This window comes from Salmo salar, chromosome ssa20, assembly GCF_905237065.1.
Source record: "Salmo salar chromosome ssa20, Ssal_v3.1, whole genome shotgun sequence".
Classification (NCBI taxonomy): domain Eukaryota; kingdom Metazoa; phylum Chordata; class Actinopteri; order Salmoniformes; family Salmonidae; genus Salmo; species Salmo salar.
Window position 1 is genome coordinate 19,759,171 of NC_059461.1, and position 13,575 is coordinate 19,772,745.

Consider the following 13,575-nt stretch of genomic DNA (forward strand, 5'->3'; position numbering starts at 1 on the left):
ATTAAACCTTGATAATGAAAAGAAGTGGAGGGCGCTCAACCAATGTGAGTCGAAGTGCAATCAAATGTTTTTATCATGATTGAAAAGGAAAAGGCACAACGCACACATCGGTTAAGCTACTATGCTGAGTGTGCTGAGGCTATACTATGCTGAGGCTATATCCTATAGGATTATGCAAAATGTAGCAAGTGTCACTGTCGTCATTCTTGCTGCTTCCAGTTCAGTAGCCATACCTGCGAAATCAGGTGCGTGTGTGGTCTCAATTAAATAGAGTAGGCTACAGCAGCCTATGTATACATGGATGGAGAAGCATGGGGCAGTTATCTTTCCAAAGAAATGTACTTTCTAAATTGGCCTATGATAAGGCTATAGTTTACTACATTGTAGCTTATGTAGCTTATTCATTCACTTCAGCAGAGAGGAGATGAAACATTAGCTAACGTTACATGTCAGTTACAATACTAGCTCAGCACTGCGAATAAACACTAGTTTCGTTTTTTCTGTTAAAGAGTAGTTATCTTGACAGCTACGTCAGTCAACTAAAGAGTAGCCAGTTTCTGTTCCTTTCACAACTAGGTGAAAGAGCACAAGGCGTACACTGAACTATGCTCAACTCTCCAGTGCTGGTCCAGCCAGACTTCCAGAGGCTTTGCCTTCACACAGCCTGTCAACCCACTCTGTGGTCTCCACATGGTCCTAAATCCAGTTGGATAAACACTCCAAAAAGCCTACCCGAACACTCGGAGGCGTCTGCACACCGTTGCCTTGTTTTGTATCACATTCCAATGATAATACTGGGGGGGACAAAAAATGCAATTTCAGAATGTGGGGGAGACATCCCCCCCTTCCCCAGTGAAAGTTGTGCCCCTGCCCAGATACAATGAAACCCTTCATAAGGATATGTGAACCTTTGATATGCAAATACTGATAGTGACAGAAATCTTAATTTAATATCCTGTACCTCTTTTAATGTTCTTACCGGTATACCCCAAGGCCTACATCATTAGTCAATATTAATATATTATTATTCATGTACTTTTCAAGCAATTTATTGTCAAATCATTTCAAAGTAGCAAATAACATAAAACAATCGACAAAGACGACTTTGTTTTCTGCTTTGGCTGCTCAATAGGGATGTGCATGCACACTGCCTCCACAACAACGATGACTGGACCAGTCTTGAATTTCACAGACGTAGAATATTGTTCGGTCAATGGAACTGCAACAGCTGCAAGCTGACCCAGAGGAAGGAGAAGAAAGAACCAAGTATGAGTCAGAAGAGATCCTTTCTCTCAGTCAGACTTATCCAAAATGCCTTGTAAACTGCTAAATCTATGTGAATATGAAACACATAAACTGGTCCGAATACAAAGTGTAAGGCTGGGATCGCTGAAATGGACATTTAACGGAGTCATACTGATGTTCATCTGGTGAGTAGGCTATTCTGCATAAGGATTCATCTTGCGGTAATAACGGTAATAGACGACGAACGCCCACGCGCCTTGACTGATCAAGAATGTGTGCATGAAAATAAAGTATGAATGTTTTATATAATGATTATATTCTAAAATAATTGTGTATTACTTGCATCAACTGTATCTCTTGTAACTATGCCGATCGTATTTTAAAACGATTAGGGATATATATCAAAGTGGGCTAACTTTCACCGATTTGCAACATACCATGATCAAATATTGTTTTATTTTGTAGCATTATGATGCTCTGGAACAAGGAGTACCAAGAACACGACTATGTGGTCAGCTCTGTTACTGCTAAGGTTAAGGGAGTGGCCTTGACCAGTTTACCAGATGTTGGTGATATAGTATGGGACGTTGTGGATTACAGTGGGCCATCACAGGTGTGTGTGTGTGTGTGTGTGTGTGTGTGTGTGTGTGTTTATGTGTGTGTGTGTGAGAGAGTGAGAGAATATTGTTGTTTTATTGTTGTATATTATACACATATTACATTTGTAATATACATGCACATATTTTTACATTGGTTCTGACTTTCTATACATTTGTTTGACTTTCTGTTTAAGGGAAAGAATTCATTTTTCGTGGTGACCAATGTCATTGTTACAAAAAAACAAAGGCAAGGAAAATGCCCTGAGGTAGAGTGCCAGTAGGATGTCCAATTACTGTACATTCTAATGTCTTATATCATTTCTATTTGATGACTAGAACCCACTAATCTCCTAGGAGTGTTTATATTACAGGTCCCTCCTTATGGAAAAGTGTGTCGGACAGACGAGGACTGTGTAAAGGGATTCTGGGATCAGCACAGTCACGGTACAACTACAACTGTCTAGAACTTCTCCCATGATCCTTCTCTTCTGTTTGTGTCATCTCTATCTGGTGATACCATTGGTTCTTACATGTAGGGGAGGAATTTGTCCCTGATGTGTTGAGGTTTCAGACGGTCAGCTCCGCTCTGGGCTCTTTACTATTTGCAGATACATTATGGTTATATACGTTTATACATAGTAGTAAACATGTAGACACATGATAATAGAACATCTAAGATAATAGTTGGTATTGTTTGTCATGTGACCCATACAATAATTCAAATGTTGCTTTCCTTATCAGGGGTTCAGACAGGTGCATGTGTGAAGTTTGATGTGACACGGAAAACATGTGAGGTGTCTGCGTGGTGCCCCATAGAGACCAAGAAAAAGCCCCCCAAGTAAATAAGCTCACTATTATTGTTTTCTCAGCATCAGTATGCATTTATGTGTGCCTGTCCTCTTACTGTCATCAAATTCAGTGTGATTTGACATGTGGTCCCTGCAGAGGTTAGTTACTCAGTAAATAATGTTATCTTCTCTTCTACGTAGACCACTGCCTGACAGCTATATTTATACTTTAGTTCCTCTAATGTGGAGGAAGCTCACTTTGTTAGTGCTGCATGTGTATATAGTCAAATATGCCAAGGAACAGTGTTTCACAGTAGTTTAACAGAAACTTTTAAATGAAAATGAAACTGTCCGCTGTAAAAAATGATTGTTTTCACAACTTCAATAATGCAATTGATGACTGCCCTGACGTCTAGGCCTGCTCTCTTGGCATCAGCTGAGAACTTTACAGTCCTCATCAAAAACAACATCAGATTCCCAAACTTTAATTTCATGAGGTGAGACTTTCCAATTCAATATGAATTAATTTGGCTTTTTAGTTTGCACACCACAGTTCTCAAGTATATTATATTTAGAGTAACCTTCACCACCTTTACAGATGAAGGATCTTAATTTGAACACTCTGTTGCAGGATAACTTTGCTGCAATGCAGGACATTTAAAACATGTAGTGTATTTGAGGTTTAAAACATTTTAAATGCTTCTGAAGTTTGTAATTTCCACTTAGAAATTTCAGACTTGTTTTTCCCTTAAGAAAAATGTATCAACCCCTACAAAAATGTCCATTAATTGTAATTCATATAATAATTCAAATTTCCTGTTGCTGCAGGATTATTTTCCTGCTGTAGCTAACTGGCTCAAACTAAGATAATTCATCTGTACATACTCTGAGAGGGTCATAATCATAAAAAACTATTAAATGAATTCATAAAAATATGGAAAACAAGCACATTCTTCAATTCAGTGAAAGTGGATCTAACTGATGCGTTTTTGTCTTACAGAAGGAACATCCTCCCTGAGATGACGGAAAGCTACCTGAAGCGCTGCCAGTTTAACAGGCGTACAGAACCCTCGTGCCCCATCTTCCGTCTGGGGGACATTGTAAAGGAGGCCAAAGAGAACTTCTCAGAGATGGCAGTTGAGGTGGGCTGCTTTGTTAGAGGGAGTTTCTCAAACAACCTCAAACTTTCACATAAACTAACTCTATGACCCTCAATTATGTATGTCACTCACTGTTGTATGCATCTATTTTGGCACTGCACATAATGTTGGACATATTTGATTACTTAATGAATTACAGAATTATGGTCTGGATTCAATCCGTATCCGTGTAAAAATGTTAAGGTGATTTCCGATTTGGTATTTGGTATTTTGGTATTTTATTAGGATCCCCATTAGCTGTTGAAAAGCAGCAGCTACTCTTCCTGGGGTCCACACAAAACATGAAACATAATACAGAATGAGATAATACAGAATATCATTAGACAAGAACAGCCCAGGGCAGACAGAACGACATACATTGTTTTTAAAAGGAACACGTAGCCTACATATCAATACACACAAACTATCTAGGTCAAATGGGGGAGAGGCGTTGTGCCACAAGGTGTTGCTTTTTTTTAAAACCAGGTTTTCTGTTTATTTGAGCAATATGAGATGGAAGGAAGTTCCATGCAATAAGGGCTCTATATCATACTGTACGTTTTCTTGAATTTGTTCAGGATTTGGGGACTATGAAAAGACCCCTGGTGGCATGTCTGGTGGGATAAGTGTGTGTGTCAGAGTTGTGTGTAAATTGACTATGCAAACAATTTAGGATTTTCAACACATTAATGTTTCTTATAAAAAGAAAACGTGATGCAGTCAGTCTTTCCTCAACTCTTAGCCAAGAGAGACTGGCATGCATAGTATTTATATCAGCCCTCTGATTACAATGAAGAGCAAAACGTGCCGCTCTGTTCTGGGCCAGCTGCAGCTTAACTACGTCTTTCCTTGCAGCACTGGACCACACAACTGGACAATAATCAAGATTAGACAAAACTAGAGCCTGCAGAACTTGCTTTTTGGAGTGTGGTGTCAAAAATTGAGCCAACATGTGCAGCGTGTACCGTGAGTGCAGTGCTGTCTCCGCGAACGCGGGAACATTGCCTTTACATTTAAATCGAGATATAACGCGAATGTTCCGCGATACTTCCGCGATACGGATTGAATCTAGCCCTCAATGACCTTAATTATGTCAGATGACATGATTGTCAGGTTGATATAAAACACGTTGAGTAGATCGTCTCCACCATGCTCTCTCACCAAAGGGTGGCGTCATTGGGATCCAAATCAAGTGGGATTGTAACCTGGACGGGTTCTTGCGAAACTGTCTGCCCAAATACTCCTTCCGCCGGCTGGATGAGAAGGAGAGCAATAGAACACTGTACCCTGGTCTCAACTTCAGGTAATTGTGACAGGCCTTGTTCTTGAGGCCAACGGTCATGTCATAGGTCATACATGGTTAGTTGACCCATGTCAAATTATGGAAAGCTGTCAATCAATAGTGCTATAGACATTTGTAATTGTATATATCAGTGCAATCCAGATATTACATTGTTTAACCTACTACTTATGTTGGCAGGTTTGCCAGATATCAGACAGAGAATGGTGTTGAGGAGAGAACCCTGTTTAAAGCATTTGGGATCAGGTTTGATGTCATGGTGTTTGGAAAGGTTTGTATGACTGAGTAAGTCTCATCATTAAACCTGCAATAATGATGATGGTAATCTTGTGAATGTTGTTATTTTTTATTTTTTTTTACCCCCTTTTTCTCCTTAATTTCGATCTTCTCTCATCGTTGCAACTCCCCAACGGGCTCGGGAGGCGAAGGTCAAGTCATGCATCCTCCGAAACATGACCCGCCAAACCTCGCTTCTTAACACCCAGCCGCTTAACCCGGAAGCCAACCGCACCAATGTGTCGGAGGAAACACCGTTCAACTGACAACTGCTTTCAGCCTGCAGGTGCCCGGTCCGCCACAAGGAGTCGCTAGAGCGCGATGAGCCAAGTAAAGTCCTCCCCGGCCAAACCCTCCCCTAACCCAGACAACGCTGGGCCAATTGTGCGCCACCCTATGGGACTCCCGATCAAGGGCGGTTGTGATCGAATCCGGGGATCGAACCCGGGACTGTAGTGACACCTCTTAGACCGCTGCGCCACTCTGGAGGCATGCATTTCTTTTTCTAATTCATGAAAATCTGAAAAATACAAATGGTAATTTATATCATGTGTTCTTTTAAGGCAGGAAAATTCAGCATAATCCAACTGATCATCTTTATTGGATCAACTCTATCATATTATACACTGGTGAGTGTTATTCAGCCTTTTTTATTCAACTTGTTTCAAATGCAAAACTAATAATAGGGAAAGTAAAGGACAATGGTTGTGATTTTTCGTAGACCACTGTATTCATCGACTGGCTCATTGGGACCAGTTGTTACTCTAAAGAAGCCAGACAGAACTACTCCGAGAAGAAGGTTGAATCTGTTCAGGACAGACAGCAGGTAGGAGTGGGATGTAGGAGTGGGATGGCATTCCCCACTGAGGATTATACAAACCTACAGCAAGATTTTCATTCTCATTGGCTGAATTGTTTGATGTAAATATGTGGTGAGACGCTGAACAATGAGACAATTCTTCTTCTATGTTCCAGTGCATTCTCTGTGTCTCGTTTGTGGACGAGAACCATATAAGAGTGGTGAAAAAATCACATAAGAAAAGTTTACAACAAGTGAAGCCCATCTCTGTTCACCAATGCAAGGTTAGCATAACTGTGTTTTCCCCAATGTAGTGCCATTCTCACCCTGATACAATAGATAAAGATGTCACTTTTAAGCTCACTTTGTTATCCTCCTCTTGTCTTTTATACAGTAAGTCAGTATGTTAATACATACATATTGTATCAGTGCATATGACTAATTTGATATGCACTGCACACTTGTTGCCAGGACGACACAGGGCACCTGAGAGCCATGTTTAGTGTATTGCAGAAGGGGAACAACATCGTAGACAAGCCGCCCCAGGTTCTCCCCCGGCCCAACCGTCCAGCCTGGTGTCTGTGTGGCTGCTGTCTCCCTTCCACCCATCCCCAGGAGCAGCTGTGCTGCAGGCAGAGCATTGGCCGCTGCATTACCACCTCCTCCCTGTTTGAACAGCTGGTGCTGAGTCGGCCCTTGTTGGACGCATTGCTGCTGTACAGGGAGCCTCTCTCTGACCTGACCGAGGGGGAGCAGCGGATCGCCGCCCTTCGCAACTGCTCCTACAGACAGTACATCAGCTGGAGAATTGGGGCCCCACCCAGAGAAAGCATCCCTGTCATGCCCAGTTGTAGTGTGTGGAGAATCAGAGAGGAGTACCCCAGCCATGAAGGAGAGTACACCGTCTGAGGCCCAGGAGAACTACCTCTCCCCAGTCCAGCCCTGACACACAGCTTTAGGGAAGAGGAAGAGTCAGTGATCTAGAAAGCTCCATCAGAGATTGGTTCTCATCATGTAGCGACTTTACAACACATTTGTACTGGTGTATTGATCTAATCTTCCATTCAGCATTAAGGTTAACATTTTCAACCGGAACATTGTCTTGTAGATATTGTGTCCATCCATCTCACTGTCTAGGGATCATCAATAATGAAGAGGGAAATAACGTAATAGACTTTATCTTAGATGAGACTGAACTGGAGCTAACTGGAGGTGGGAACTGCTTTATCTTTCCTTTGACTGTCTACTTACATTTAGATTGGAACATATGTTTTTTACCATGTGCAATAAATGTAACTTTGAAAATATTGTTGACTTGATAACATAATTTCACAACTTCGCTAGTTCTTGTGTGCATACCATTTTGTGTGCATACCAGTAGTACATACCATTTTCATGCATCCATTGGAGTGGATGAACAGCAGTTTTATTATACCACTTTTCAGATAGGCTATATTTGCCAACTGAGCCAGGGTCAGTTGTAATTTTCATACTAGCCATTAAAATGATTTGACTATTATCTCAGCAGGCTGTGACACCTCTTTACCTCTTTTATCACTCCCATTGCTAGTTTTCTACTGTGTAACCATAACTCAGAAGATGGGCAGCTGTAGTTCTCAGAGCTGCCAAAGCTGTTTTTTTGAATATGAAACAGAAAGAATGATTGTGGTGAAGAGCAAAGTAGTGGGATCCGTCTTCAGATTAATCCAGTTGCTGATCCTCGTTTATGTGATTGGGTAAGTTGGGATTCAATTATTCTGTTTCTTACATTAAAAAGCCAGTGTTCCACTACATTTAGTCAGAGTGAATGTCCCACTTTGTCACTACACCTATGTCCCCTTGTCTCCTGTCTGACCTGCTACATTATAGGTATGTCTGTGTGGTGCAAAAGTCCTACCAGGAAACAGACTCAGTGATCAGTTCTGTCACAACCAAGGTGAAGGGCACTGGCTTCACCAACACCTCTGATCTGGGCGCCCGTGTGTGGGATGTGGCTGATTACAACATCCCCCCTCAGGTACAGTGGTGGAAAAAGTACCCAGTTGTCATACTTGAGTGAAAGTTAAGATACCTTAATAGAAAATGACTTAAGTAAAAGTGAAAGTCACCAAGTAAAATACTACTTGAGTATGTCTAAAAGTATTTGTTTTTAAATAAACTTAAGTATCAAAATGTAAATATAATTGCTAAAATATACTTAAGTATCAAAAGTAAAAGTACAAATAATTTCAAATTCCTTATATTAAGCAAACCAGATGGCGCCATATTATTGTTTTTTAATTTACGGAAAACCAGGGGCACACTCCAACACGCAGACTTAATTTACAAACGAAGCATGTTTGTTTACTGAGTCTGTTCGATCAGTGTGTAAATTTGACCCTTTTCCTGTTCTGCTAAGCATTGAAAATGTAACAAGTACTTTTGGGTGTCAGGGAAAATGTATGGAGTAAAAAGTAAATTATTTTGAATGTAGTGAAGTAAAAGTAAAAGTAGTCAAAAATCGAAATAGTAAAGTATAGATACCCTAAAAAAAACGACTTAAGTAGCACTTTAAAGTAGTTTTACATAAGTACTTTACACCCCTGCTCAGGTATAAACCTATACTCCATACACTTTATCTGCAGTGTATCACTTTGTCAGTTTGAGTTCAGATTGTGTTGGTAACTGTTTTTGTATTTTTGTATAGAAAGATAATTTGTTTTAGGAAAATGTCTTCTGTCTGGCAGGGTGACAGTTCTTTCTTTGTGTTGACCAACATGATTGTCACCCCCAATCAAACTCAATCGACCTGTCCCGAGGTAAGTTGCTGATTTCTCCTTTAAAATACATTGAAATGTGTAAGTCTATATTGTTAAATGTGTATTTATTGTTTGAATTAAACACTACTGAAAATGTCCAGTGAAATGTTAAGTTGGACTGTATTTATACGCAAATACATATGCGTTATACAACCATTATTTCAATGGTAATCAAAAGTATTTGAATGGTAGTGAAATGTGATCCTGTATCTTCTTAAGCTCCCGAACCAATCCACCATTTGCATGTCAGACAGTGACTGCTTAGAGGGATCCAATGATGTCCGTGGAAACGGTAGGTCTTCATGCCTTGCTGATGAGTCCTTGTAAAATTGTTAACAAGGGCAGCAACCAGCAGGGAGATGGCTGAAACATTCATTCAGGGTTTCATGAGAAAATCAATATCTACTGCTCCAGATAAAATTGTCCTGAAATTCAGTCATATTTTCAGAATCATCCTGCAACATATTTGATTAACTAAAGAGCAATGTTTTCTAATCATATTACTCTGTTTAAAGGTATCCAGACAGGGCTATGCATGAACTATAAAGAGACTGTCAAAACATGTGAAGTGCTATCTTGGTGTCCTCTTGAAATAGACATCAATTTACCCGAGTAAGTAAGAACAAATTACAATATGATTCATGAGGGTATACTCATGGGGCAAGGTATTATAAGTGGAACGCGTTTTGTATCATAGACATGCACTGCTAGCTGCAGCAGAGGACTTCACGGTGCTAATCAAAAACAGTGTGACATACCCCAAATTCAACTTTCACAAGTGAGTCATGTTAATTTGTCTGGCACCGAAATTAAACATGAAAACGAATAAAGGCAGACACCTGCTTGAGAGTTTTACTTTATTCTGTAGAATACCTAATATTTTCTCTTTGGTCTCTTGCAGAAGAAACATTTTGCCTGATGTTAACTCCTCATATCTGAAGCAATGTGAATTCAATCGCAAAACAGACCCTTACTGTCCCATCTTCCGCCTTAAAGACGTGGTCTCTGAAGCTGAGGAGGATTTTCAGACCATGGCAATCAGGGTATAAAATGTAGCTCTACACTCTCCTCTTAGGTCCCTTACAAGCCTTGATTCTGCATAAGCCCATACTAGATTTTCCTGTAGTTATTCTCAATGCCGTGTTTGGTGTGTGTTGCAATTGAATGAGAGTGTCACGTCCTGACCAGTATAAGGGTTATTTGTTATTGTAGTTTGGTCAGGACGTGGCAGAGGGTATTTTGTTTATGTGGTTCGGGGTGGTGATTTATTTAGTAGGGTGTTGGTTTAGTTAGTTTCGGGTTTTTGGGGTTATGTTCTAGGTTTGTATTTCTATGTGGTCTCTAGTCTTTTGTATTTCTATGTCTAGTTTATTGGGGTTGGACTCTCAATTGGAGGCAGGTGTTTTCTAGTTGCCTCTGATTGAGAGTCCTATATATGGGTATGTGTTTGGTTAAGTGTTTGTGGGATATTGTTTCTTGTTTTGCCTGTGTGAGCATGACAAGACTGTTTTGTTGTTCGTGCGTGCTTCGTTTTGGTGTTCTCTTTATTTAAAATAAAAATCAAGATGAGCATCCACATTCCTGCTGGGTTTTGGTCCTCTATTCCTGACGACAACCGTTACAGAGAGGGCTTTAATCTTCCTTGTTCATCAGGCCACATTTTGGCAGTGGTGTCACTCATTGGTAAATGAAATTCCACATTTAAATAGATGAATTTGAGATGAGACTATATGGTTATGTTTGTTCAGGGTGGTGTTCTTGGGATTATGATTGACTGGAGCTGTGACCTGGACTGGCCTGAACATCCCTGTGGCCCTAAGTACTCCTTCCGCAGGCTAGACAACAAAATCCCTGAAAACAACGTGGCCCCTGGATACAACTTTAGGTGAAATCAATGAACCTGTGGACACAATACTATCATAGAGAATAAATACAGCTTTTCAACAAGATTTATTTCCACAGGTTTGCCAAGTACTACAAAACCACAGATGGTAGGGAAACAAGAACATTGATCAAAGCGTATGGAATCCGATTTGATGTCATTGTTTTTGGAACGGTGAGACTCAACATACAAAAAAATCATCTATTCTTCAAACCACAGGAGTAGAATACTTCATTTTGACAATGTATGAGCTTTATGTTCACAAGATGGTAAACAGATGGCCTTCCCTGTAGCTCAGTTGGTAGAGCATGGTGTTTGCAACGCCAGGGTTGTGGGTTCGTTTCCCACGGGGGGCCAGCAAAAAAAAAAAAAAAAAAAATGTATGAAATTGTATGAAATGTATGCATTCACTACTGTAAGTCGCTCTGGATAAGAGCGTCTGCTAAATGACTAAAATGTAAATGTAAAAAATGAGACCACCACAATAAGGGTTTCAATGTCAAATGACAAATCGGCCTACCTTCCTCTACTGTTCTATCTTTACAGGCAGGTAAATTCAACATGGTTCCGACCATAGTGAATCTAGGTGCAGCGCTTACGTTTCTCTCTTTGGTAAGTTCTGTTAAGTGGAGCCATCTCCAAAACACTCATTATTTGTAAACAAACATTCATTATTAGTACCATAAAGCATTTTTTGAGAAATGTTAGCCTGTTAATACAGTGTAATTGAGTTGTCATTTTCAGTTTGAAATAGTCATGCAAGTGTGTACCCTTAGGTGAATGCAGTTTGTAACTGGTTTCTCCTGACATGCACAAAGAGAAGAGATTACTACAGCAAACACAAATTCACATATCTGGATAACACTGATGACAATGCTGGTGAATCTGTGAGTTACTGACTTCTCAAGCTTATTTCACTATATACAGGACCAAATTAATTATCAGGGAATACTTACAAAAATAACCATCACTATTCTTTGCTTAACAACCTCAACTTGACTGTTTATCAACTTTTTCATTATGCAGATTTGACTTAAATGAGTTATATAAATCATGTATTATTAATCTGACATTCTAATTTGTCTGTACAGCTGGGAGAAACAACGTATGGGACCCGGTAGATCCTGCACAGAGAAGGGGTCATTTCACATTGTGGGAGAATGTTGAAGCCATCTTCTTGTGTCCAGACCTCTAGCCATGTCCAGCCCCTGCCCCCTAAACATCATACATGGGGCATATACTCATATTTCCTAATATTCCAGATTAAGCCTCGTGAAATGTGAAGTGTATAATCTGTTATTAGCTACCTTAAAACAAAGTACAAATAAATAGTAAAGTCATTTTAATATGGAAATTGTCATTTCACGTAACTGATCACAAAAGAATAACAAAACAAGTTGTAATATAGAAAGTAGAAAAGTATCGCCTTTTCTGGAAAATATGTCCTCTTCCCATCCCTCCACGTCCTCGACCCCTGGCAGCCGCTGTGAAAGATGAGACAAAGCAAATTGTTTGTCAATAAAAACGTCAAAACTTGACACCTACTCATTCAAGTTGTATTTTTTTTTTTACTATTTTCTACATTGCAGAATAATAGTGAAGACATCAACACTATGAAATAACACATATGGAATCATGTAGTAACCATAAAAAGTGTTAAACAAATCAAAATATATTTTAAGATTCTTCAAAATAGCCACCCTTTGCCTTTGACAGCTTTGCACACTCTTGGCATTCTCAACCAGCTTAAGTTTTGTAAGCTAGGATACCTATGTAATTAATGGATCTCGTTCCCAATGATCAGTGCTTTAGTTTAATATGTTGCTGTCCAGTGGTTCTGAATTTGTGATGCACCCGACTGTCCACGTTTTTCTGTGCAATAGAATTTTAATTTGAAAAGTGTGTGTGTACAAGGTTATTTAATGCACATGACCAGTTTGTCTTCAGTCCATTTTAAATGGGATAGATGGGCTATGGTATAGGTTGAATGTCTGCCTAAAACCAGCCTGAGTAGGCTTATGACTCCATTTCTATTCAGAGAGTTTAGAGAAATTAATAGAATTGGAAATGAGCTATTATCAGGCTGGTTAACGGGATGAACAGTGGCAAGAAAAAGTATCTGAACCCTTTGGAATTACCTGGATTACTGCAAAAAATTTGACAAAATTTGATCTGATCTTCATCTAAAAGTCACAACAGACAAACAGCGTGCTTAAACTAACACACAAATTGTATTTTTCTTGTCTATATTGAATACATCATTTAAACATTGTTGGAAAAAGTATGTGAACTCCTAGACTAATGACTTCTCCAAAAGCTAATTGAAGTCAGGAGTCAACTAACCTGGAGTCGAATCAATGAGACGAGACTGGACATTTTGGTTAGGAGCTGCCCTGCCCCATAAAAAAAACTCACAAAATTAGAGTTTGCTATTCACAAGAACAACAACATAAAACTGTATCTTAGAAAATCTACACATTCTAGTTATCAGATTCACATGGAATTGTTGTGCAATTTAAACGTTTTAATATGAAACTATTTGTGAAAAGATGAAATGTAAGTTTTAGCTTCTTAAATGAGAGAACGGTTTATCACAGAGAAACTCCGCTCACTCAGAGGCCCCGCCCATGTGAACAGACAGTGGTTGTAAACTATGAAACACTGCTCTCTCTCCCAATCCTATATAAGCCCCTTAACGAAAATGGAACTATCTGTTCCAAGGACGTGTGGACTTGAGGTCCCCACATTG

At 39.6% G+C, this 13,575-nt stretch overlaps 2 protein-coding genes across 4 annotated transcripts; both read left to right on the plus strand.

Annotated features, from left to right (window-relative positions):
• Window positions 1-1,127: 1,127 nt before the first annotated feature.
• On the plus strand, window positions 1,128-7,453 carry p2rx7 (purinergic receptor P2X, ligand-gated ion channel, 7). Of its 2 annotated transcripts, XM_014160427.2 has the most exons (13): window positions 1,128-1,430; window positions 1,711-1,858; window positions 2,039-2,110; window positions 2,216-2,288; window positions 2,586-2,682; window positions 3,049-3,129; window positions 3,633-3,774; window positions 4,938-5,074; window positions 5,252-5,342; window positions 5,911-5,976; window positions 6,069-6,173; window positions 6,323-6,430; window positions 6,618-7,453. In XM_014160427.2, the coding sequence occupies exons 1-13, from the start codon at window positions 1,312-1,314 to the stop codon at window positions 7,053-7,055; spliced, it is 1,677 nt and encodes a 558-aa protein (XP_014015902.1). In that variant the 5' UTR covers window positions 1,128-1,311; the 3' UTR covers window positions 7,056-7,453. The 2 variants fall into 2 exon arrangements, with proteins under 2 accessions (XP_014015902.1, XP_014015904.1); XM_014160429.2 differs by lacking the exon at window positions 3,049-3,129.
• Window positions 7,454-7,639: 186 nt separating this feature from the next.
• Window positions 7,640-12,364, plus strand: p2rx4b (purinergic receptor P2X, ligand-gated ion channel, 4b). 2 transcript variants are annotated; one of them, XM_014160430.2, is made up of 12 exons: window positions 7,641-7,882; window positions 8,016-8,163; window positions 8,873-8,944; window positions 9,164-9,236; window positions 9,460-9,556; window positions 9,642-9,722; window positions 9,846-9,987; window positions 10,693-10,829; window positions 10,907-11,000; window positions 11,373-11,438; window positions 11,603-11,713; window positions 11,918-12,364. In XM_014160430.2, the coding sequence occupies exons 1-12, from the start codon at window positions 7,746-7,748 to the stop codon at window positions 11,945-11,947; spliced, it is 1,188 nt and encodes a 395-aa protein (XP_014015905.2). In that variant the 5' UTR covers window positions 7,641-7,745; the 3' UTR covers window positions 11,948-12,364. The 2 variants fall into 2 exon arrangements, with proteins under 2 accessions (XP_045558998.1, XP_014015905.2); XM_045703042.1 differs by lacking the exon at window positions 9,642-9,722 and having other exon boundaries at window positions 7,640-7,882.
• The last annotated feature ends 1,211 nt before the right edge of the window (window positions 12,365-13,575 follow it).